Below are 23,965 nucleotides of genomic sequence, written 5' to 3' on the forward strand. Positions count from 1 at the left end.
TATGAATAAGTTTAAAAATACAGCTCTGGACACAAAGGTTCATAACCTTTTATGAGCTCTTTATTCTTGATATCGATTGACTCCACTAAATAGGGCTGTACAAAACCGAACCGAAAATCGGATAAAACCGATATCCAAACCGAACCAAAACCGAAATTCGGAGCCACGTCAGCTAACCGAAATTCGGATTCGGATAACCGATCCGGTTTACAAAACTGGACCGGATATCGGATTTGATTTTGGGAAAATCTGGATATCGGATATTTAACCGATTTTTTTTAATTAAAAATAAATATATATTAAAACAAATTTATGTCACTATTATTAACACATGATGGTCAAGTTGTCATAGAAGAACAAACTTCTCATATATCAACTCATACTGCTACTATAGCTTGATTATGTGATCCATAAAGGTAACACACAAATTCAATTGTTGTATGGTTTATTATGATCATTAGGGTAGTAATTTTAATTTTATATTATGATATTTACATGTGCAGGTAGTTGGAGACGAGTGTCCTTTTGAATTTTATTTTTTTTTACTCAGTTTTAGATTATGTATTGTCATTTTGGAGCTTTATAAGAGTCGTTTGTACTCGTTTTTTGAATTTTTACAAACCGGATTTGGATTTTAGAAACTGGATATCCATTTTATAAAACTGGATATTAAACTGGATCTGAAATTTTACAAACTGGATAACCGAATTTTAAAAATTGGATACTGGACTGGATACTGGATTTAAGAAACCGGATAACCGAATATTCGGATAACCGAATTTCGGTTTTAGACTAAATTGGACCGGATACTGGACCGAGTTTTTAAAAACCGAAAATTTGGATTCGGATACTAAAATTGTCAAAAACCGAACGGAACCGATCCAGTTTCACCCCTACCACTAAAGGATCAATACCGATAATCTATCGATTCATATACGTTTATTTTTAAATTTGATGTGTGATTCTAAATGTTACATTGGTCCACAGAGTTGAATCTCGTATTACTCTTTGTGAATATCATTAACTAGAGCAAGATTTACAAATTACTATTTTACCCTTATAGTTATTATTTCCTCAACTCATTTTTTATTTCGTGAATAAGAAAAGCAAATATCATACATGTCACAATGTTGTAGTCAATAATTTCATTCACTAAGAATTCAATTGATTGAGTACTGGCCGATTTATATTGTTGGCATATATGCCTATAAGTAGTTATAGAGATGTATTTACATAAGTGATAAGTCCTTGCTCAAGACAATCTTTTGTAATGAATGTTTTTTTTTGTCTAAAGGATGTGCTATGGTTTCTTTGTTTTGTCCTGAAATAACTTGCAACAAAAGAAGAGTCAAAACAAGTTTGCATAACAAACTCTTCTAATAGTTATTTAAAATGGCTATTCACAATCTTAGGATCAAAAGGGATTGTGATCAAGTACTGATTATTAGGAGAAATAATGATGCCTAATTATGAGATATAGATAGCTGGGTACTCTGTAGTTCTTCCTAGATATCTTTTAGAGATATTGAATAAGACTAACACATCCTCAAAAGTATAAGTTAAACTATTTAACTGTCATGCTTATCAGTATGTATGAATAAATACATGGTTACCTCAATACTGTAATGAGACATGGTCACTTGTCACTAATCATTCTCATTTGATGAGCCAATGACCAAGGTACTTCTATCAACGATCATGGTCACTTGACTAATTAAAGGAATGACATGAAAAATTGTGATTGGTCGCCAAACCAATGACATGGATAATTTTGGCCGTGCCATGGATATAGGCAAGAGATGACTCGGTTTTGTACACTTGTAATATTATCATTTTTTTAATCAAATAGAATTTATGAAAAGATTAGTCTCGGTTTAATGTTTCACGCATCATTATTAGGTTTCACAAAAAAAATGGTGTTTGAGAAATAAAAGAATTTTTTTTGTCATATATGATATATCAAAAGTTTTTCAAAACTCTATATTCTTTTTTGAACATATTTATCCACGAACAAAAAACATAAGGTGATATACATCGTATTCCAACAATTTCGTACACGAATTCCAAATATATATATATATATATATATATATATATATATATATATATATATATATATATATATATATAACATCTACATATATGTTGTGAATAACCAAGCTGCTCATGGACAGCTGAAAATAATTCCGAAAATAATATTCTTCTAAGATAAGTTTTTGGAGAACAATATTAAACCGAAAATATTTAAAAAAGGACACTTTCTAAAAAAAAACTCGAATAAACACCATTTCAAAAATGACTCATGTGATAATATGTGTGGATAAGTATGAAACTCCAGCACCACCTGAAAAATTCGACAATAACATTCTTTAAAAGAAATTCTAAAAATACCATGAAACATATATCTAAATATCTATAGCTATACATAAACTGCCTCTATTTTTTCCGAGCATATCCTTGTGTCAATACAAATATGTTCAAATTCAGCATGTGCAATGCACATGCAATGAGATGAGATGAAGTTATATATATATATATATATATATATATATATATATATATATATATATATATATATATATATATATGAAACCCACAAATCCAATGAGATGAAGTCATAGAACCAACCGTCGGGTTATCGACCCACTGCTTAGGATCTTGTCCACTGAAAAAGCAAATGCTATGAAGTGTCACGAGGAATTGTGCCTTCACTCAAGGATTAAGATAACTGTACAAGTACTGTTTTAGTTGTAACATTAACGCGTCAAGCATTTAAACGGTTTGTACTTAAAACCTTGAAACATCACTGGTCTCATTCAACATCTTCATTAAGATGTATGAAAGAAACTCTAGAGTGTGTGTGTATATATATATATATATATATATATATATATATATATCCCACATATATATATATATCCCACAAATTCAATGAGATGAAGTCATAGAACCAACCGTCGGGTTATCGACCCACTGCTTAGGATCTTACCCACTGAAAAAGCAAATGCTATGAAGTGTCACGAGGAATTGTGCCTTCACTCAAGGATTAAGATAACTATGGAAGTACTGTTTTAGTTGTGACATTAACGCATCAAGCATTTAAACGGTTTGTACTTTAAAACATTGAAACATTATTAGTCTCATTCAACATCTTCATTAAGATGTATGAAAAAACTCTAGAGTCCCAACTCTTATGTCACAAGACCTAACATCAAAAGTTTGTCCCAACAATCGTCACTTGGATTCGGTTGCATGATCGATCCTCAGATTACGAATGCCCGTTTAAATTAACCTAGAAGAGTTGTCTTCCATGTATGTACTTTCCTCTTCATTTTTTGTATGTAGCTTCGTGGGCGATGACAAATATCTAAACACAAACTAATATAAAAAGAGCACATGATTTAACTTTATTAAAAACTTATTCAACATTACACATAAATGTCTCAATAGACAGTATGGTCATGCTATATAGAGTGGTCATACTATAAAGAGTAGTCTCATCAGTCATAAAAGAATATGCGACATTTCATATCTCCTTGTAGGCATAAATCCCCAAAACATCCTCACCAAGGATCGCAACGTCAATTTACATTTCCCTTGATGTCGCAATACAATGGGGTAGACGACCGCGTAGATCACATCCAGCAATATCATAACTGGATGACCATCAAGAAGCACTCACATGCTGTGATGTGCCAGACTTTCTGCCCCACCCTCATGGTTTTTGGGTACAAATGGTTCAGAGGCTTGAAATAGGAAATGATACACTCGTTCAAAGAGCTACATAAACAACTCTTGACCCGCTTCGCCATTTCCTGGGTCCAACAGAAGGGAAAGTTCCATCTTTACTCAATACGAAAAGAGAGCGGAGAATCTCTAAGGAGATATCTTGCTCACTTCACGGATGAGTCAAACAAAGTTCACAAGTTTGACGATGAGGACGCCATCACGACCTTCACTGAAGATTTGGATGGATCAGATCCTCGAGTTGACGTTGCAAAAGTTCACACCTCACGACCCAATCAAGAATGATCCAGCCGGGAGGAATAGAAGAAAGTAATGTTAATTCCACTGGGACCACGGTCACCTCATCTTTGAGTACTACCAATTGAAGAAGCAAATCGATACGTAGTTAATTTATTTAGATTCTCAAGAAAGCATGATGTGAAATACATTACATTTCAACAGTTTATACATAAATTATACATCTGTGAGACTCATAATCCAACTATGACTATATCACTTTACCAACTGCCTAATCCTAAGATTTTATAGAAGAACTTTGATCATTGGCACATGAAGATGACTAGCATAAGTAACTATGTTTCATTTTTGAATTTAGGTAAGCATGCATGTTTTTGTATATATTGATTATAAGAGTATAAGTTTTAATTGATTTTAGCATATACTCTTAGAAATACACCACTCATATTCAATATCTTCATAAGATATCTAGAAAAAACTACAAAGTCCCTAACTCACTATGTTTCATAACCAAACATCACAAATTCTCCTAAGAATATGAATATTTCATTTTAAATAGCTATTAGAAGAGTTTGTTAAGAAAATGTGAATTTGACTCTTCTTGTGTTGTTAGTTATTTTCAGGGTAAGGACTTTATGATCACGACTCATACTTAGAAGTAAGAGTGAACGTTTTAGTTTATTGATTTACTCAAATATTTACTTTAAGTTGCCTTGGAAAAATACTTACTGCTCTTAAAGTAAATTTATCATCTAAGATCTACTTGTGGTCACTAAACTATTGGAATGAGATTCAATTGTTGGATCAATTATATTTTGAGAAATGCACTTAAATATGTAACTTGGAGTGAAAACTAGTGTTTCACATAGACTTGCCAAATTGTCAAAATTTGATATTGATGTCAATCATAGAATGCTAAAGAAATAAATACCATAGGTTATAAATTTGATTTATGGCCGTGGTATTAAAAGGGCTTTATGGCAAGCTTGGTTTTCACATGTCATTTTTCTATTGGGGCTAGACTAATTTAAGAGAATTAATGAAATGGAAAATTGTGATTGGTTGGTGAATTATTGAGATGGATAATTTTGGTGTGGCTCCTTCATAGGCATGTATAAACTCGACCATGAAAAAAAAAAAGATACATGTAGTTTTGTGGATTTTTTTAAGAGAAAAAAAAACGATTTATTGTGTGCTTTATTCACATTGGTTCACTTCCTTGGTTCAAGAAGATGAATTTGGCCGTGGCTTGACATAGAAGAGAAGAAGAGATAGTGCCTTGAGTGGTAGAAATCATGAGTCCACGCTTTGTGGATCATGAGCATGCTTTCACATGACAACACGAAGGCTATAAATAACTTTCATGTGCACTCGACCAAAACTTACTTCTCTAAGCTCGTTTACTTTATAATTTTCAAAATTATAATATTCTCTCTCTCTCTCTATCTTTTTTTCGTAGACTCAAAACTGAGACATTCAAAATAGCTTTAGTAGTTTGAAATTCAATTTGAATAATTAGAATTCACGTGTGCCCACACATATTATGTACTCGGTTTTCATAGTAAAGAATAAAGCTTTATCCATCATGTATAAGTTTAATTTAAAATTGGTTTTTGTGAAATGAGAATTTTTTTTTATTCCATCATATATAGATATGATAATTATTTCTAAACCCCTATATGTTATTTCCAAAACTTTATTGGTCTTTGGCGGGGCTAATCATCCACGAGGATCACCAACACCCAATGCATCATAACGTGGCTGGCTTTGATATTCTCTTCGAGCTTTTTTGTTCTTCCTTTCTAGCTGCAACAAATTCTCTTACATCTCTTTGAAATGCTATGGAAGGCTTTGTTGAGGGAACATTTCTGCTATCTCCTTGGCGGTGAATGGAAGAATGTGGAGAGAAATTTCATTAATTGAGCTTAATAAGTCATTAAATATCAAGATTAGACCTTAATGTTTAAAAATATCTAAATATGGACTTTTGGACACATTTCGGACCAAAATACCCCTGATTCAAAAAACACATATTTTTTTTAAAAGGAATTTGGGTATGTGTTCAGTTTCGATTTTGAGGGTTTCACATTGTATCTCATCGTACGGCATCGTATCGCATCGTACGACATCGTACAGCATCGTACGGCATCGTACAGCATCGTACGGCATCGTACAGCATCGTACGACATCGTACGATATCGTACATTATAGTGTGTATGAATTTTATCGTACATTATAATGTACGATGTCGTACGATGCTGTACGATGCCATACGATGAGATCAATGGTATTTTGGTCCGAAATGTGTTCAAAAGTCCATATTTAGATATTTTTAAACATTAGGGTCTAATCTTGATATTTAATGACTTATTAAGCCCAATTAATGAAATTTCTCAATGTGGATGTGGTGTTCAATCTGTGGATCGATCCTAAATGATATTAGGATAACCGTTTGTGTAACATAGTGTTCTAGTAGTTGTTTTGCAATAGTGTGACCTTAGTAGGTCTTAAACAGTTGTTTGATGTTTACATGACCATTGTAAATGTTCAATTTGACTAACCGGTAACTTCACCGATCTTCTCGGCTATGTTAAGCGAATATTAGATACTATCTTATGATCATGTTCGTTTTTTTTCTTCCAATGCTTTTATGTGGCCGCTCAACATATATCTGGACCCACCGGAGTATCTCAAGTTTTCTCTTTATAATAAAGTGGAAGCTTCCCATACAATGTATTTATTTAATCTTAGTTCTAATAGATCTTTGTCCGTGCATTATAAATCATTCCTAAAGATTTGAAAAATTAATTTTTTTTGAAGGATTTAGACAAATTAAATATAAAAACACATGAAAGTAGTAATTTTCTAATTATTATATTATAAGAAGTTTATAAACATATTTATGAATTCTTGTAAGCCTTATGTTCCATATTCGTATCGAACGCAGATCCTCGTCGTCATTTTATTAAATTATTAATTTTTATTTATTTAAAGATAAATTAAAATTGACTTATTATAATTGAAATGACACAAAAGATTAAAAAAAAAAAAGGTCTAGATTCATTCGTATCACATGATTATGGTTTTACATGTGTAGACTTTTTTTTTTCGTAGTCAGGTTGGTAATATGCTATGCTCAATTTCCATGCAATATAATCATATCGACGACTTCCCTAACAAACGAAAATAAAAATAACGACGACGAAACTACAAATCCTAACCCTATTTCCCAATTTAATTTATTAATGAAACTTGTAATTTAGTTGAGAAATGCGCTACTTTAGCTTTGGTTATTCGAAAAAAGTATACGAAATGTATATTTCTAACCAGCCAAAAGCCTACTTTTTTAAACAAAAGAATAATACATAACATGGAATTATTTAAAAAAAAAAAAAAAAAAAAAAGAAGCTAAAAGCAAGTACTCATCTAATCGAGTTTAGCTTTGGTTATTCGAAAAAAAAAATACACAAAATGTATATTTCTAAGTCTAACCAGCCAAAAGCCTACTTTTTAATAAAAAAGAATAATACATAACATTAATTTAAAAAAAAAAAAAAAAAAAAGCCACAAGCTATTACTCATCTAATCGAGTTTAGTTTCCATGCAAAAAAAAAAAAAATAAAAAAAAAAAAAATCTAATCGAGTTTAGTTTTGATAAAACCGAATATGTTATCTAAAATGATTTTCTCTTACTTTCACACGACTACACGAGGATGCAATAAATCAACAGTTGACCCTATAAACCTCTTGTTCTCTTTAAGTCCAGTTCTCGCAAGGTTTCTTTAATGTCATTATTAAAATAAGAAAGTAAAAGCACGAAGGAAAATTGAGGAAAAAGAAGTCTTTAAAACCCTTTATAGACTTTTATTTTTTATTTTTTTGTAACCCTTTATAAACTAAACTAAACTAAACTAAACTAAACTAAACTAAAACTGGGAGTGAAAAGGAAAGATACACAATATTTAATTGGATATAAAATCAACAGAATTTAATGTTTTCATATAATAATATCTACAGACGAAATGCTTATTGACAAAGGAAAGAGTGGGTGTGGTGGTCGCACTCACAATTTCACTACTAAGAAATGAGTAAACCACCACCAAACGTAGATAAATCTTATCCAATCTAAATATCTAATTTACACAGAACACTATTTTTTTACCTCTACAAAAATAAACAAATATCTAGGAGGCTGTCCTTGAATCAAAATATAAAAATAATAAGAATAAATTGCACTGTTACCTCCTCAACTACGACGTTGATAATGTTTCATTCTCTGGATTCTGAAATCGTGCATGATAGACACTGAAATTCTACATTGCAACAAATTAACTCTTTCTGTTAAAATTTTTGTTATTGTGTTAAATAATTAAAGTTAAAATGGTATTTTCAATTTTTTTCTTCATTATTTTGTTTTTTTAATTATTTATTTTTTATTATATTATATTTGAAATTAAAAATTAAAAATCAAAATGTAAAGAAATTAAGGGGCCATTTGGTTTAGTATTCTAAATTTGTTTTTTGTTTTTAATTTTTTTTTTCTGATTCTAATTTTAAATTTAAAAAACAGATTTAAAATTACATTTCAGAATATTTTAAAATATTGTTTGATTATGTTTTACATTCAATTGTTTTAGAGTTTAATTTAAAATATAAGAGAGATAAAATAGAAACCACTTTTTTTATTGTTTTATGTTTTCTAAACAAATTTCAAAGAAAAAGAAACATGATTCTAAATTTATTTTCTAAATACTATAGCCAAACATGTTTTCTAAAAGTGTTTTCTAGAATTTAGAATTAGAAAACAGAAAACAAATTCGGAATCACAAATCAAACAGCCCCTAAAGTCTCTCTCGTCAGACCTCTGTTTCTCTATGTTCTCAAACATCTCTCTTACACTCCCGTCTCCACAACGACTGCCAAAACCCAACATCCGATCTCCCTCTCTTTGAAATCGGGACTCTGATTCTTCCACTCTTCGGATTCCTCCCCTCTTGTCTTCAAACTCCACTTCTCTCTCATCTCCTATAACTCCACTCTATCTTTCTCTCTCTGCTCCAAGCCCCAATTCAGCAACTTCGCTTGAAACTGCTTTTTTTAGCTCTAATTGGTGAGGTTGAGCTCGTCGACGGCGAGGCTGGAGTCTTCGATTTGGCGACGACGGTGTCTCCACTGACGGGTTTGGGTTCGTTGCACTCGGCGCAGATGAGCACGGCGATAGCCGATCTCTCGGCAAAGGTGACATCCGAAATTATGAGTCCCTCGTTGAGAGTGGCTTTGTTCGCGAAGGCGAACTTAATGAAGAAGTGTTCGGTAACGATGGTTTCGGCGAACTACTTATCTTACGTCTCGGAGATTCCCGACGAGTGAGTTCGTCCACAGCTCTAGCATTTAAAGCTTGGCAAGCTCTTCGAGATCGAGTCGCCGTCCAACAAGCTCATCATCAAATCAGTGGCCTCCGAATTAGATTATGTGTTTTCTTAAGCTCTCCAACATGACATATAGCTTCAAGTCAATTTTTTTTAAACCCGAATTGGTGAAGAATTAAAATACAAAGCATATTTGCGAGACTATTGTCGGACAAATTCCATATCCCCATTTCCATTTTGTGATAATTCATTAGTATTTATGAGAGTTGTAATTTCAGTATGAAGCTTATAGTTTGACATCCGTGGTTATCTTTGAGTTTAATTTTTTTTTTTTTTTTTATTAGAGAGTTTAATTTTACTTGCGTTAATGTGTGTGAGTTTATTCGAGAGAGAGAAAGAGGTTGATGATTATTCCAATTAACAATAATGGCTTACACATAATTTTACAAATTTATCCATAGATATTATTTCATGTAAGTTTTAAATGTTTAAAATCTGCTAATTACTTAACAAAATGGGTGAATTTGTTGCATGTAGGATTTTCACGTCTGTTATGCACGATTTTAAAATTCAGATAATTGCGGGGCAATAGGGGAATTTATCCGAAAAATAATAATAACCGTGGCAATAAATAAATAAAAATGTTCATCTTTATCTGTTCAGCTTCAGCGGTAGTAGTTGCTGTCTGGCTCTGTTCATAGAAGGCCGAGCCCCATCACGAGGCATTTTTTTATTTATTATTATTTTAAAGGAACAAAAAAATAAGAAATTTAAAAGGCATTGGTTGGGTCAAAAATTGCTATAATATATAACTCTATATTCTATATATAATATTATTTCTCTTTCCTCTCCTTCTCACATCTCTCTGTGATGATGATGATGTAGTAGTGGTTAGTGAAAAATCCCAAAGCACAGAAAAGAAACTAAAAAAAAAAAAGCACATCTTTCTCTCTCAAATGCTCAGATTTTCTTTCTCTCTCCTTTCATCTGTCTCAAGAAAACCCTAGATCGAAATGAAAAGAGAACTTCCAAGTCCTAACCTGAACCACCGCCAACACCAGATCGAGAGCCGCCGATCGCCGCCGTTTCCGCCGCCGTCGAGCCATGACTCGACGGCGGCGAAGGCGTGGGAGGAGTGCGGCGACGGAGGCATGGACGAGCTTCTGGCCGTGCTCGGCTACAAAGTAAGGTCGTCGGACATGGTGGATGTTGCTCAGAGGCTTGAGCAGCTCGAGGAAGCCATGTCCGGCGCCGCCGTGACACAGAACGACGAAATCTCCGACATCGCAGCCGAATCTGTCCATTACAACCCCTCCGAGCTCTCAACCTGGCTCGATTCCATGTTGACGGAGATAACACCTCCTCCGCCGGACTTCGGCGACTCCTCGGGCTCGTCGGACTACGATCTCAACGCAATCGCCGGCGTGGCCGTGTGCTCCGACTCTCCCTCATCGAAACGGATGCGGATCGAAGCTCCGGCGATGGCGCAGCAAGTTGTGGTGGTGGATTCTCAGGAGAACGGAATCCGTCTGGTCCACGCGCTGATGGCGTGCGCTGAGGCAATTCATTCCGGCGGACTGTCCACGGCGGAGGCTTTGGTGACGCAGATCAACCTCCTGGCCTCTTCTCAAGCCGGAGCAATGAGGAAAGTCGCGACTTACTTCGCACAAGCCCTAGCTCGCCGGATCTACGGCCTCACGGCGGATATCTCCTCCGCCGCCGCGACGGACTCCTCCCTGGCCGACTTCCTCCAGATGCACTTCTACGAAAGCTCGCCGTACCTGAAGTTCGCACACTTCACCGCGAACCAAGCCATCCTCGAAGCATTCCAAGGCAAGCCACGTGTCCACATCGTCGATTTCTCCATGGGACAGGGGATGCAATGGCCGGCGCTCATGCAGGCCTTGGCTCTCCGAGCCGAAGGTCCGCCGGCTTTCCGTCTCACCGGAATCGGTCCACCGTCGAACGACAACACCGACCGGCTCCAGGAAGTGGGATGGAAGCTCGCTCAGCTGGCGGAGACAGTCAGAGTAGAATTCGAGTACCGAGGCTTCGTCGCGAACAGCCTCGCCGATCTGGACGCGTCTATGCTCGAGCTCCGGCAAGGAGAGGCCGTGGCGGTCAATTCCGTCTTCGAGCTTCACAAGCTTCTGGCTCGCCCTGGGGCGATCGAGAAGGTTCTCTCCGCCGTCTCCGAAATGGAGCCGGAGATCGTGACGATCGTAGAGCAAGAGGCGAACCACAACGGTCCGGCTTTCCTGGACCGGTTCACCGAGTCGCTTCACTACTACTCAACCATGTTCGACTCTCTGGAAGGTTCGTTCCCGCCTTCTTCGGCGGCCATGGCGGAGGTCTACCTCGGGAGGCAGATCGCCAACGTGGTGGCTTCCGAGGGCCCGGACAGGGTGGAGCGACACGAGACCTTGGATCAATGGCGAGCTCGGCTCGACTCGGCCGGCTTCGGACCGGCTCACCTCGGTTCCAACGCGTTCAAGCAGGCCAGTATGCTCTTGGCTCTCTACGCCGGCGGCGATGGCTACGGCGTCGAGGAGAATCGTGGCTCTCTCACGCTCGGCTGGCATAGCCGTCCTCTTATCGCCACCTCAGCTTGGAAACCACGCAGCTCGGCTCGGCTCGCCGCGTCGGACTGATTTTTTTTTTAATTTTTTTTTTTTACTGGTGCCAGCGAATGTGCGTTGCTAATTTTGGGAAGGCTCAGAGAGAGTTTAGTGGTCCACAGTACACAAGTGACAAGACGACCTGTAATTTCTATTCTCCTCTGTTTTTATATTTTCACCGTCTTTTTTTTAGTTAGTTTTTTTTTTCACTGTAATTTTCATTTCAGGGTGGAATCTCATTTTTTTTTTTTTTTTTTTCTAAATGTTAAGTCTGGGGTGAGTTAGATAAGAAAAAGGGGATATGTTTAATGATGTTCATAAGTTATCTTTTGCTGCTCTTGTTATTATAATTATTATTATCCTTTAGGTTTGTTATAATAAAGGAATGTTACTTATAAACTTTTTTTTTTTTTTTTTTTTTTTTTTTTTTTTTTTTTTTTACTTTGTGGGACAAAAATCATATAATTCACAAGTTTTGTTACTTACATTGACCAAATACATTGATAAGATCAACCGAAACGAGTTTAGGTGTGAAATTCAGGGACAATGGCGAACAATTGTCATCAACTAGAATGATTATTTGAATGGCAAAGTGAAAATAACAAAAAATCTTAAACAGGGAAGAAATTGGGGTTCAGTTTCTCCGCTTCTGCATAGGCTGGATTCCACTTAGAACAGAGGAGGTGCTGTGTGTTTTAGTGGCAGATGGTAGGGTCAACAAAGTTACTAAAAATGTGATTGGCTATTACTTGTTTTGCAAGGGAACTTTGTTAAAAAAAAAGTATGTTGGATTTATAAAGTATGTTAAAAAAATGCTCTTGATTAATAGCGCTTTCAAATTTAAGGTTTTTATTTTTATCCCACTCTCATCTTTTCTATTTTCTCTCACTCTATCTTATACACTCAGTGAGTGAGTGTCACTCACTCACCGATTATCTCTTCGTCGGTCACATCCGATACCACAGAATCTCGATCATGTATAACTCGCACATTATCTATTTATCATCATCTTCGCTTAAATAAGTGTTTTTTTTTCATTAATTTTGCATTTTATTTATTTAGGTTAAACTTTATAGGTTTTGAATGATTTTTGTTTGTTTTGTTTGAAATCTTATGAATTAGTTTATTATATAGGTCGTAATCTAAGTTTAATGAATGGTTTAGGTTAAAATATAAGTTTGTATCTTGTTTTGATTGAAATCTGGGAATGGGTAATTGTGCTTGGGTGACTTTCGTATTTGGGTCGGCTTAATTGGGTTTGTTCGCGTTCAAATCCAACAAGGCACAACAGAAGACCGCAAGGCACAACAAAAGATCGCAGGAAACTTATTATTCGCCAGTTTGTCTCCAAAGTTCCTGCTAGTTTTTGGACGTCCAAAACAGTGAATAACATAATAAAATTAACACAGCTAACATCATTACCACAACATATCGTCATTAAAAACACCTTACATGTCAAAAAAAAAAAAAACAAGATTCTCCAATTAAAATTCATTACAAACTAAATGTAAATTAACACAACATGGATCTTTGGACATGTACTTCCTCTAAAAGCAGTCATTTCACCATTTTTTATAACTCAAGTCTCGACGAACATAACAATTAAACCACGAAAATTTACAAACAAAAACCAAATATATTAATTGACATTTTGACTACAAATAAATACACCGCAATAAGCCGCAGGCTACCTCATGTGCTACAGAGCACCGCATCACACTGCAAAACTCCGCAGCAGACCGCAGGGCCGCAAGCTGTCGCAGGCGGCCGCATATACTAGGTCTGAACATATATTGACAGTTTTCATCGCAACCCATTGCAGAGAGCCGCAGATCACCGCATGGAAAACTAAAATCCAATTTTCACAAGTTCATCGAATTTTCAAAAATTACTACAATAATCAGCACTCAAATTTCCTTTTTTCACTTATAAATTGTGTTCTGGGACAATAATCAGCACTTCGTTTTTAATTCAACGTTAATTTATGATATGATTTTATTGGACAAACTATTCCATTGCATTTTCAATAAGGAAAGCGAAAGTTATAGGGAAAAAACAGAGAGAGAGAGAACAGTAATCACATGAAAGCGAAATAAAGTTTAGCTTCTGTCAAAATATCCCCACTTTCTTGAGAAATAGGTCCACTTTGGCACTTTCTTGACTTTCTTTACTTTCTTATTCATTTAACCTAAAGCTTTGTACATTTATGTTTCGTTAATTCCCTTTTCTATTTTACCCTTCCAAAGAAAATGGACTAAGATGGGAATTGAGTAGAGCTGTAAAGTAATATTCATGCTATCACAAGCTGATTCGCTAATAGGATTATTGCCATAATTTAGACTGTTAGCGATGGTATCGCTATAATTAGGGGTCGTTTGGTTTAGTTTTCTAAACTCATTTTCTGTTTTTAAATTCTGTTTTCTAATTCTAATTTTTAAATTTAAAAAACAGATTTAGAATTACGTTTCAGAATATTTTAAATGTTGTTTGATTATGTTTTTCATTCAATTGTATAGAGATAAAATAGAAAACAACTTTTCATTGTTTTTTGTTTTCTAAACAAATTTCAAAGAAAACAGAAACATGATTCTAAATCTGTTTTCTGAATTTATAACCAAACAGTTTTTCTAAAACTGTTTTCTAGAATTTAGAATCAGAAAACAGAAAACAGAGATAGAAAACATAACCAAACGGGGCTTAGTTGACAAGAATACATATTTCACTAAACACATTATAATTTTGAAATAAAATAAAAGGATATATTTAACTATGTATTATTAGAATTTGGGCAAACTTTTTTTTTCTTTATTTATTATAATGTGAAATACGGCTATAATTATTGTATTATATAAATACATTAACATGGTAAGTTATTTGTCAAAGAATTAAAGAAACAAATGAATGGTTTATGCATATTTCTATATATACCTGTCCTATAGTGGGTTGGCTAATTCTATAATCCGCTCAATGATTGATATTTTGATCTATTTATCAATATTTATTAGTGATTATTTGACTTTCATTCGCACCCAAAATTGTACAACGAGGCAATATAAATATCTATTTAAACCTTCAAATATGTTCATTTTAGATAATAACTTTTGTGTCTTACGTAATTTCATACTCCTAGGCCTAGCTAGCAACTTGGCTTAAATCAACCAACCACCATCTTCAGTGGAATAATACATGTACTGTTCGAGCATGTAAAAATATTAAAAGAATATATCAATAGACTGTTTGGGAAACAGAAGACAAATTATGTCTTTAGTCTTATAATAGACTTTATGAATTTTATTTTACAAATTTCGCTGTAAGATTTAGGGTATGAGAATTGGAGTAATTGATAGTAGAAATTCTAGTGAAAGATTCACGCTCAACCTCAATCATATAGTATCTAACTATATGATTCATTTACAAATTTATTAATCCACAAATTTTCAAAAACGTTTATGATCTTATGTTACATTCCGTAATTAAAAATCGCACAAGTCAATAAAATCTTAAATCGTGCAAGAGAAAATAACACTTAGAACCAACATTATTCAATATAAGGTCATACTTTATGTCTGGACGTGGGCCGAATAGTAGTGGAATTTTCTAACTTGTCGACTTTGCCTCATCAAAGAGAGGATGTGTTGCAGACTTTAAGCGTGTTGCGAGGGATACTGAGGAATTGGGGAAGACATGCCGACCTTTTCGTCATTTCTTGGGGTAAGGAGACATTTGCTTGGCGCAAGAAGATGTGCCGTAGATTAGGGGTCATGCACGATTGGAACATCACGAGGATACAGACTCGACGCTATGTGGAGTTGTGATGTGCTTATCTTTGTGCTATGAAGGGTTCACGCCAAGCAGGTTCTCAACATGAGCAAGAGTCCGGTGAGAGTCACTTGACACACATGACTCTTTGTTGCCACATGAGGGAGCATGATGTGGATGCATGCGAACCTCGGGTCATATTTTCGCGCATTGGCATAATTAAGAGTGCCTAACGACACGCAAGAGGGAAAGGCCTTGCGTGGAAGATCCTTGGCACGACGTTGGGTGCGTGAAAGCGTTCCATGATGCATAATAGATTTGTTTGATTTTACTAAACTCATTAACCGTGCTTGAAATTGTAGATTTTGAATTTCCTTCCTTCTCACGTCTTCTCCTTGATCTCCTTAGAGTAACCACAAAAAAAGTCTTCAACTTTAGCAAAGTAAACCGTGTATGATTTATGTGTAGGCGGAAGTGAATTCTATACAATTCAAATCAATTTTCAAAAGCCTCGAAATACCTTGGAAGTGCATAGACCAAACTAGAGCGGATGAGTGCCAAAAATAAAGAGAGATTTGTATTTCAAAAACAAAAGGAGAGAAAGCAAGTGTTGAGTGCTTTTGGTCTTGGCCTATTGCTTGCTATATATAGCATTGTTAAGACTCGGCTAGGTGTCCTAATCCGCAAAAAAAGTAGTCAAACATTGTCACGTCATCTAGGCCGAGAATACTTCTCATTCTCTTCACTTAATCAAGCCACACGACAAAAGAGTTAATCCATGTTTAAGGATTCAATCCGTTTAGGTTTTAGCGCACCATTAAATCATTTAATTAACACTTAATTTCTCGCACCCTAAGTATATAACAAACTTTTAGACCAATCGAGGTCATTTTGAATCCATTTAAAGGATTTTGAGTGCACATAGAAGCCGAGAACACGGGCTCTGTGGCCAAACTAACAAGTATGCAAAATACGAATATCTACGGAAAAAAATTATTCAAAAGAAAAATAACATCACACGATATAACACTACTACAAATATAGGCATCGGGTGCGACGAAAGTCGCACCCGATGCCCAACATGTCGCACCCGAAAGTTCTTCGGGTGCGACTTTAGGTGCGACATTGTCGCACCCAAAAGTCCGTCGCTAAAGGTTTCGCTATAAGTGTCACATATTAGGTGCGACACTTTTCGGTGCAACATGTCGTACCCAAAGTCGCACCTATTTGGCTTCAGAAAATCTAAAAAAACGAGTATTAGGTGTGACATGTCGCACCTAATACGTTATTTTAATTAAAAAAATTGTACGTCACCCCTCCCCCCCCCCTCGGGGCCTCATCCATCGCCGCCCCTCCTTACTCTCCTTCTTCGCCAGCCTCCCCCTCATCCCTCTCCTCCCTAGTCGGCCTCCCACTCATCCCCCTCTTCCCTGGCCGACCTTCCCCTCCTCCCTCTCCGGGCCTCAGTTGTCGCCGCCCATCCTCCCCCTCCTCCCTTCCGGCCTCGCCCTCGACGGGCGACGGAGGAGGCGTTGTGCTCTGTTGGAGGGCGGAGAGCAAAAGAGGTCGGGCCTCGCGGTCTTGGACGGCGGAGGTGCTCAGCGGATGTGGCTGAGGTCATCGGCCAAGTGAGAGAGCTAACCTAGGCTCGGTGGCGAGGAGGCGGCGAGGAGGATAAGCGGCGGCAGAGGGACGAGAGAGAGAGAGTGTGAGAGATACAATGTTTTATAATTTTAGCCTAATACTTACAGGTGCGACTTGTCGCACCTGTTGCTCATATTGGGTGTGACATGTCACACCTAAATGAGCATTAGGTGCGACATGTCGCATGTTACCGGTCCATTCCGGCCCGGTACGGCAACGACAACACATGGCGGCTTCTCCGAGTCTTTCCCGGCGCACGGCCACCTCAGAGCCGGCCATGGCCGAGTCAGAGCCGGCCATGGCCTACATGGCCGAGTCAGAGCCGGCCATGGCCGAGTCAGAGTCGGCCATGGCCTCCACGGCCGAGTCAGAGCCGGCCATGGCCGAGTCAGAGCCGGCCATGGCCTCCATGGCCGAGTCAGAGCCGGCCATGGCCTCCATGGCCGAGTCAGGGCCGGCCATGGCCGAGTCAGAGCCGGCCATGGCCTCCATGGCCGAGTCAGAGCCGGCCATGGCCTCCACGGCCGAGTCAGAGCCGGCCATGGCCTCCACGACCGAGTCAGAGCCGGCCATGGCCGTGTCAGAGCCGGCCATGGCCTCCACGGCCGAGTCAGGGCCGGCCATGGCCGAGTCAGAGCCGGCCATGGCCTCCACGGCCGAGTCAGAGCCGGCCACGGCCGGGTCAGAGGCAGCCATCGGCCAAGGGGTTGTTCATGACGCTCCTTGGTTGCCTATAAATATAGGGGTCTCTCCCCTAGTCCAGGTAATCCAAATTTGAGTACTGAAACGCTGTCGAACTCGTACCTCGCTCGTTTCTCGCAAGTCTCGACCCCTGAACACTAAACCCTCTATAAACCACCTCAATCCTACTAATGTTGAGCGTCGGAGAGGTAAACAGGGGCAACCCCCCTGTTTTCCCTTTGTAGTTCACACCTTTCTTGCTTGCTTTTCAGGTGCCTGGACGGGACAGATACCACAGACAGCTAAGGGACGACTTGGGATACCAAGTCCGACACGCTCGAGCCGAAGTGAGACCACTTGGTCTGGCCTTGGGTCTAACCACTTTGGGCTCCTAAATAGTTGTCCGAAAAACAGCGACAACATCGCACCAGATACTAAAAAAAAATTTCAATTCAGGACAGTAAAAATAAGAGGAGGGATTTTAAGCCCGCCTAAAATTTTTGAAGCTTTTAGGTGCGACATGTCGCACCTGATACCACTTAAAATGAGCGAAATTTTTGGTTTTCTGGAAAGGTATCCAGTGCGACATGTTGCACCTAATGCTCATGTAGGTGCGACATATCGCACCGGATACCTTTCCGCACCAAAAAATGAAATTTTGTAGTAGTGTAAGTTCAAAATATGCAAACATATGAATAAATAAAAAGCATGGAGTTTAACTCTAAAGAGCATTAACTCATCCTGGCAAAACATTTGAAAGCTAGCCCATCCGAGAAAAATAGCCTTAAGTGCAAAAGATAACAAGTGTGAGAAACATATTAATAATATAGACATACGGAAAATTAAAATATTTTTTTTGTCTTCCTTCACTCGACCTAATTGTTGCTTAGTTCATAAGTAACTTGTTTCTCTATGTCTTGAACTATTTGGTTCTCCACTTTTTGAATTACCTGATTCTCTAATTCATGGGCGATCTGATCATCCAACTGTGGGATAACTCGAGGGATCTGGGCAGCAAACTATGTCACGACCTCGCCAGAAATCCCCTCGTTCGAGCCAAACGTTGATAGCATTTAGTATAAATAGATGTATCAATGTATGAGATATGGGTGGACCATGCTCGATTTGTAGTTTATTAACAATCGATTTGTAGTTTACTTTTTGTCCTTCTATTATATTTTGATTTTATTTTAATTTTAATTTGGTTTAGTTATTTGGCTTTCCTATTGTAAAGGATTCTAGAGTATTAATAAAATGATCTGTTATTTCTCGTTGGGTAATACGGCAATACGACATCAAGCCAGAATACACAAATCATACATCGACAAAAAAACTCTAAAAGAAATCTCGATCGCGAAAACCTAGTTCGACTCACCGGAGTGATCGGTCGGCGTTCTCGTCTTCGTCGATCACCATCGTCGTCCTCATCTACACCCATCGCAGTCCTCATCTTCGTCAATTGCCATCGTCACCTCCGTCAAATATGTGCCCTAAATTGCCCTCGATTTGAAGCGTTTGCAATCGGGAATCAAAACGGGTAAAAATGGAGCACGAGACGCGAAGAGACAAAAATCTGAGCCTCTGTACGCCGCGCACTCCCCATCATGCGCCGCACAGAGTGTTCAGATGGTCCCAGAACGATTCGTGCGCCGTGCGGAGTGTTCAGACGGCCCCAGAACGATTCGCGCGTTCCCCCTCACTATCCGCATGTTCGACGTCGCATCACGCAAGCTTGTGCCTCTTCCCTGAACGATATGCGTGTTCCGTGAGCTTCTCAAATCCTTCGCAACGCGCCACGATCTTTCTTCTGTACGCCGTGCACCTTCGACTGTGCGCGGTGTGTTGGTGAAAAAATGGGTTGGTATCAGACACGAACAATCGCTCTGACACCAGGAGTTGTTGATTATTCACCTTATCATAATAACCGTGCAGAAAAATAATTAATTATGTTATCTTAAGTTAATCAATTTAATGATTATTAAAACAAGATCTAGTTTTGTTTAATTAATTTAACCATGAGAACATATGTCTCAAGCAACCAATATAAAGAGACGAGTTATTAGAAAACTTACGGGTTTCACCTTTAGCTTTCTGAATCGGGATCTCCTTGAGCTCCTCATCTTCTTCTCGTCTCGTCTCATCCTCACAGCGTCGTCTTCTACGATCAGCCCTCCGGGATGTCTCTGAAACTCTCGGGATCTTCTTTGTTTCGTCTTGATGACACCTTAGTCTTCCGAAACGTAATCTCCGGACGAACAAGAATACAGTGTGGGCACACTCTGAATCTCACTACGATTCTGATTTATGATTTCCGATCGTACCGTGCTTATGAGAATGAAATCATGGAATTTCGAGGGAGGGGGAGAGAGACAGATAATTTCTTCCACACTAGGTGTGATGGGCGAAATTTTTGCCTTTGCAAAAGTGTATGTCTTGCTTCATCTTAGACCCCTATTTATAGTGATAGAAAGGAGATATTCTAGGAAGATCCTAGAGATATTTAATTCTCCTTTATTCTTTCCTATTTTGTAGTTAAGCATGAACCATTGGATCTTGATTACAAATCATATTTCTTCTCTCATCAATCAGATCATAATCTAGGATATTTAATTCCCTTAATTTTCTCATATATTTAAGGAATTTAGATATTTGACAATAATGAGGACAATATCTTATTTACTTATTTAATGGAGAGAATATCTTTACCATTATTATTCCACTAGATATTAGGAAATTAATTATAAGAGAAAATAAATGAAAATATCTTATTTCCTTATTTATTGGAGATAGAATATATCTACCATTATTATTCTCTCTCTTATTTAATTAGTTATTACAAATCTAGCAACTAATTAAGGAGAGAATATTGGGTAATTAATTAATACCCTAATGTAGGTGCCCAAAATAGTGTTATTGGGTCTAGGAATTCTGAATTTTACAGTGTCCAGGAGGCCTAATTAAAATTCAATTAATTATTTACTTGATCCAATGATAAATAATTAATTCCACAATAAATATTTAATTCGGCAAACAGACAAATTTCCGTATGAATGCTACTAAACAATTTACAGCTGTGAGATTGTAATAATAATATTTATTATTACCAGAGAGTTATTCGTCTTTATCAGAGCCAAATCGGGGACTATGGACTTAGTAATAGAAGCTTAACAAATCCGATGAAAAAGACGAAAATGTCTTTTCTTTCTTTTTTTCCCATCGATTCGTCTAATCTTGGTCAAATACTCCACTATGTAAACCAAGACTGAACACTCTTTTATACTAGAATTATATTTACTCATTGTGACGAGTGTCCACTGATCTAGTCAGTTCGTGATCAAGATCCTCCAGGTTCAACCCGTATCGAGGAATGTCAATTATTCCGTTATACCTTTCTTGATACAGATATACCCTGAGCACTGTTGCTTACCCATCGAAAGATTCTTCCGAACGTACATACTTCGGAAGTGTTAGCAATCTATCGGTTCTGGAATCAACTCTTAGGTGAGTGAACATTGACCATCTTTCAGGAAGCCTGGATTCCGTATCTGTCAACCATTTCCCCATCGAATCATGTTCCAAAACTCTCAAGACATAAGATGTGATTAGCATGATAGTAACCTTTTAGCGAATGAGTCAAAGAGCGCGGTAACATGATCCAGTGTCTATGATCACTTCAAGATTTAGATCAAGTCTCAATGTGACCATCATAGCGACCTCGGTTAGTGTGTCGTGGTACTTAAACGACATATCTACAACCAAATTCTTCCCAGATCGTGCACTTACCACAAGTGCAGAATGCTCGCACGTCGTGATCAACTTTCACTAGTGTTCCACATATATGACTTTAGATGCAGTTATCCGGACTTTTATCTGTCATCGACCATGTTTTAGCTCACCACACAAACTCAGGTGCCCAACGCGTGACTCGGTTTAATACGGAGCCTATGGATGATAGTTGCTATTGATTATGATATTAAGAGCCCAACCCACTAATCATATGATGCTAATAAAGTAAACAATTATTCTATTTAGTAATCATTTATGATTTATTCGTTATCTCTCGTGGGCAAGAATTCCGGTGAGCTTCATTCGGCGCGCCACGAAGTCTCATCAGGTAGAACATGAATTAACGATTTTTGAATTTTTTTGAGCCGTCGGATCAGTTTTAAAGACCCTGATCACTCCGAAAATTTGCAGGAAACCTATATAATCAGCTCTTGTAACCTAAAAACACATTTAAGCTTTTATTTTCAGTTTTTATAGGTTGTTTGGTTAGTTGAGAGAGAAAAGGCAATCGGAGAAGAAGATCACTGTTCATCGCGATTGACAACTGCGATTCAACATTTTTCCATCTATCTCTATTCCTTAGAACTCTCTTTTATCTATGCTTTGTATTAATTTAGTTTTCATGATATTTTTAAGTTTATTTTGTGTTTCTATTCCTCTCAACACCATGAACTAATTCCCTTAAGTTCTATGGTGTAGCGAGTCTTGAGCATGGTTATGGATTCAAATTTACATGATTGAAGTATTTACTCGTTCTATATTGCTTTGTTTGATTCAATTTTTTTTTCTTAATGTTTGCATGTGATTAGCTACCTCGTTCATGAATTTTACATTGACTTGATGCTTGAGAAGGATTAGGTTGATTGTATTTTTGAATTTGATTATTGTAATACATGTATAGGCTATACATAGCTAGGCTGTTACGGAGTCGTTTATAAGTTTTTGTGTTCAATTCTTGCCTTATTTTTAGGAGTTGAGATCAAGTATAAAATTCTGGTATATGATTAGGTTGCTAGATGTTCGAGAGAGATTTAGTGATATCATTGTGAACGTGACTAGCAAAGTATAAATATATAAATCGTGTGTTATTTCTATGAATCTAAATCATCGAATAGACTTCTGAAACCATGTCCTTACCTTTGCATAATTGTAAAACCAACTTCTTTTTGCTTCCTTTATTTCTTGTTTAAATTAGTGATAATCCTTCATCTCCATCTTTTAAGATCAATTCGGTTCTAGTTAATTAAATTATTGATTAAGTTTAGTCCTCTTGGGTACGACATCCTTACTTATAACTCTCTATTATTTGGGCGACACTTGCACTTGCGTATGAAAATATTGCAACATGTTTTTGACACTGTTGCCGGGAACTTAAGTTTTTTTTATTGTGATTCGATTAACTAGTTTCAATTTAGACTTTCTTTTATTTTTGTTTTCTGATCTATTTTTTGTGTTTTCCTTTGATATTTTGATGGTACATGCAAAAAAGACGGCGAATCAAGCCTTTTTCTGATCGATCTTGAGATAGAGAAAACCTGCAAGAGAAACCGAAAAGAAAAGAAGCAAGATATTGAAGAAGTGATCATGGCTGAAGAAGAAAAGCCCCACATTGACTACGTGCTACTCACGACTCATGGGTACCGATCGGCCATCGTCAATCCAGCCATCGGAGGAAACCACAACTTTGAAATCAAGACGAAGACAGTCAACATTATTCAACAGAATCACTTCTCTAGAGCCTCGAACGAAGATCCAAATAAGCATATCTCTAACTTAATCGAGTTGTGTGGTATATTCCAAATCCACAACATCGCCGAAAATACCATTCGTCTTCGACTGTTCCTGTTCTCTTTTCGCGACCGAGCAAAAAGTTGGCTGAAGTCGCTGCTCGCCGACTCCATCACCTCACGGGAGGTTCTCTGCAACGAGTTCCTCGTGTAGTTCTTCCCCTTCAAGGAGGCCACCCGTCTACGAAACAAGATTCACAGTTTCGGGCAATGGGATAAAGAATCACTACATGAGACTTAGGCGCGATTCAAAGAGATGCTGAGGATATGCCACTCCATGGTATCACTCTACCGGTCCAACTTCAGACTTTCTATATAGGCTCCTCACATCCACTAA

At 37.4% G+C, this 23,965-nt stretch overlaps 1 protein-coding gene across 1 annotated transcript; it reads left to right on the top strand.

The window, feature by feature from the left end:
- Positions 1-10,160: 10,160 nt before the first annotated feature.
- LOC149401965 (DELLA protein GAI1-like) lies at positions 10,161-12,321 on the top strand. Its single transcript, XM_089608920.1, has one exon. It carries the CDS (start codon positions 10,367-10,369, stop codon positions 12,002-12,004), a length of 1,638 nt encoding a protein of 545 aa, XP_089465046.1. The 5' UTR covers positions 10,161-10,366; the 3' UTR covers positions 12,005-12,321.
- The last annotated feature ends 11,644 nt before the right edge of the window (positions 12,322-23,965 follow it).

The sequence above is a fragment of the Urtica dioica genome, chromosome 3 (assembly GCF_054948205.1).
Source record: "Urtica dioica subsp. dioica isolate 48M chromosome 3, U.dioica_male_clone48M_v1_H2, whole genome shotgun sequence".
Classification (NCBI taxonomy): Eukaryota; Viridiplantae; Streptophyta; class Magnoliopsida; order Rosales; family Urticaceae; genus Urtica; species Urtica dioica.

Excerpts from the sequence above, each read along its gene's own strand:
- LOC149401965 (XM_089608920.1), top strand. The coding sequence starts at position 10,367 with ATGAAAAGAGAACTTCCAAGTCCTAACCTGAACCACCGCCAACACCAG.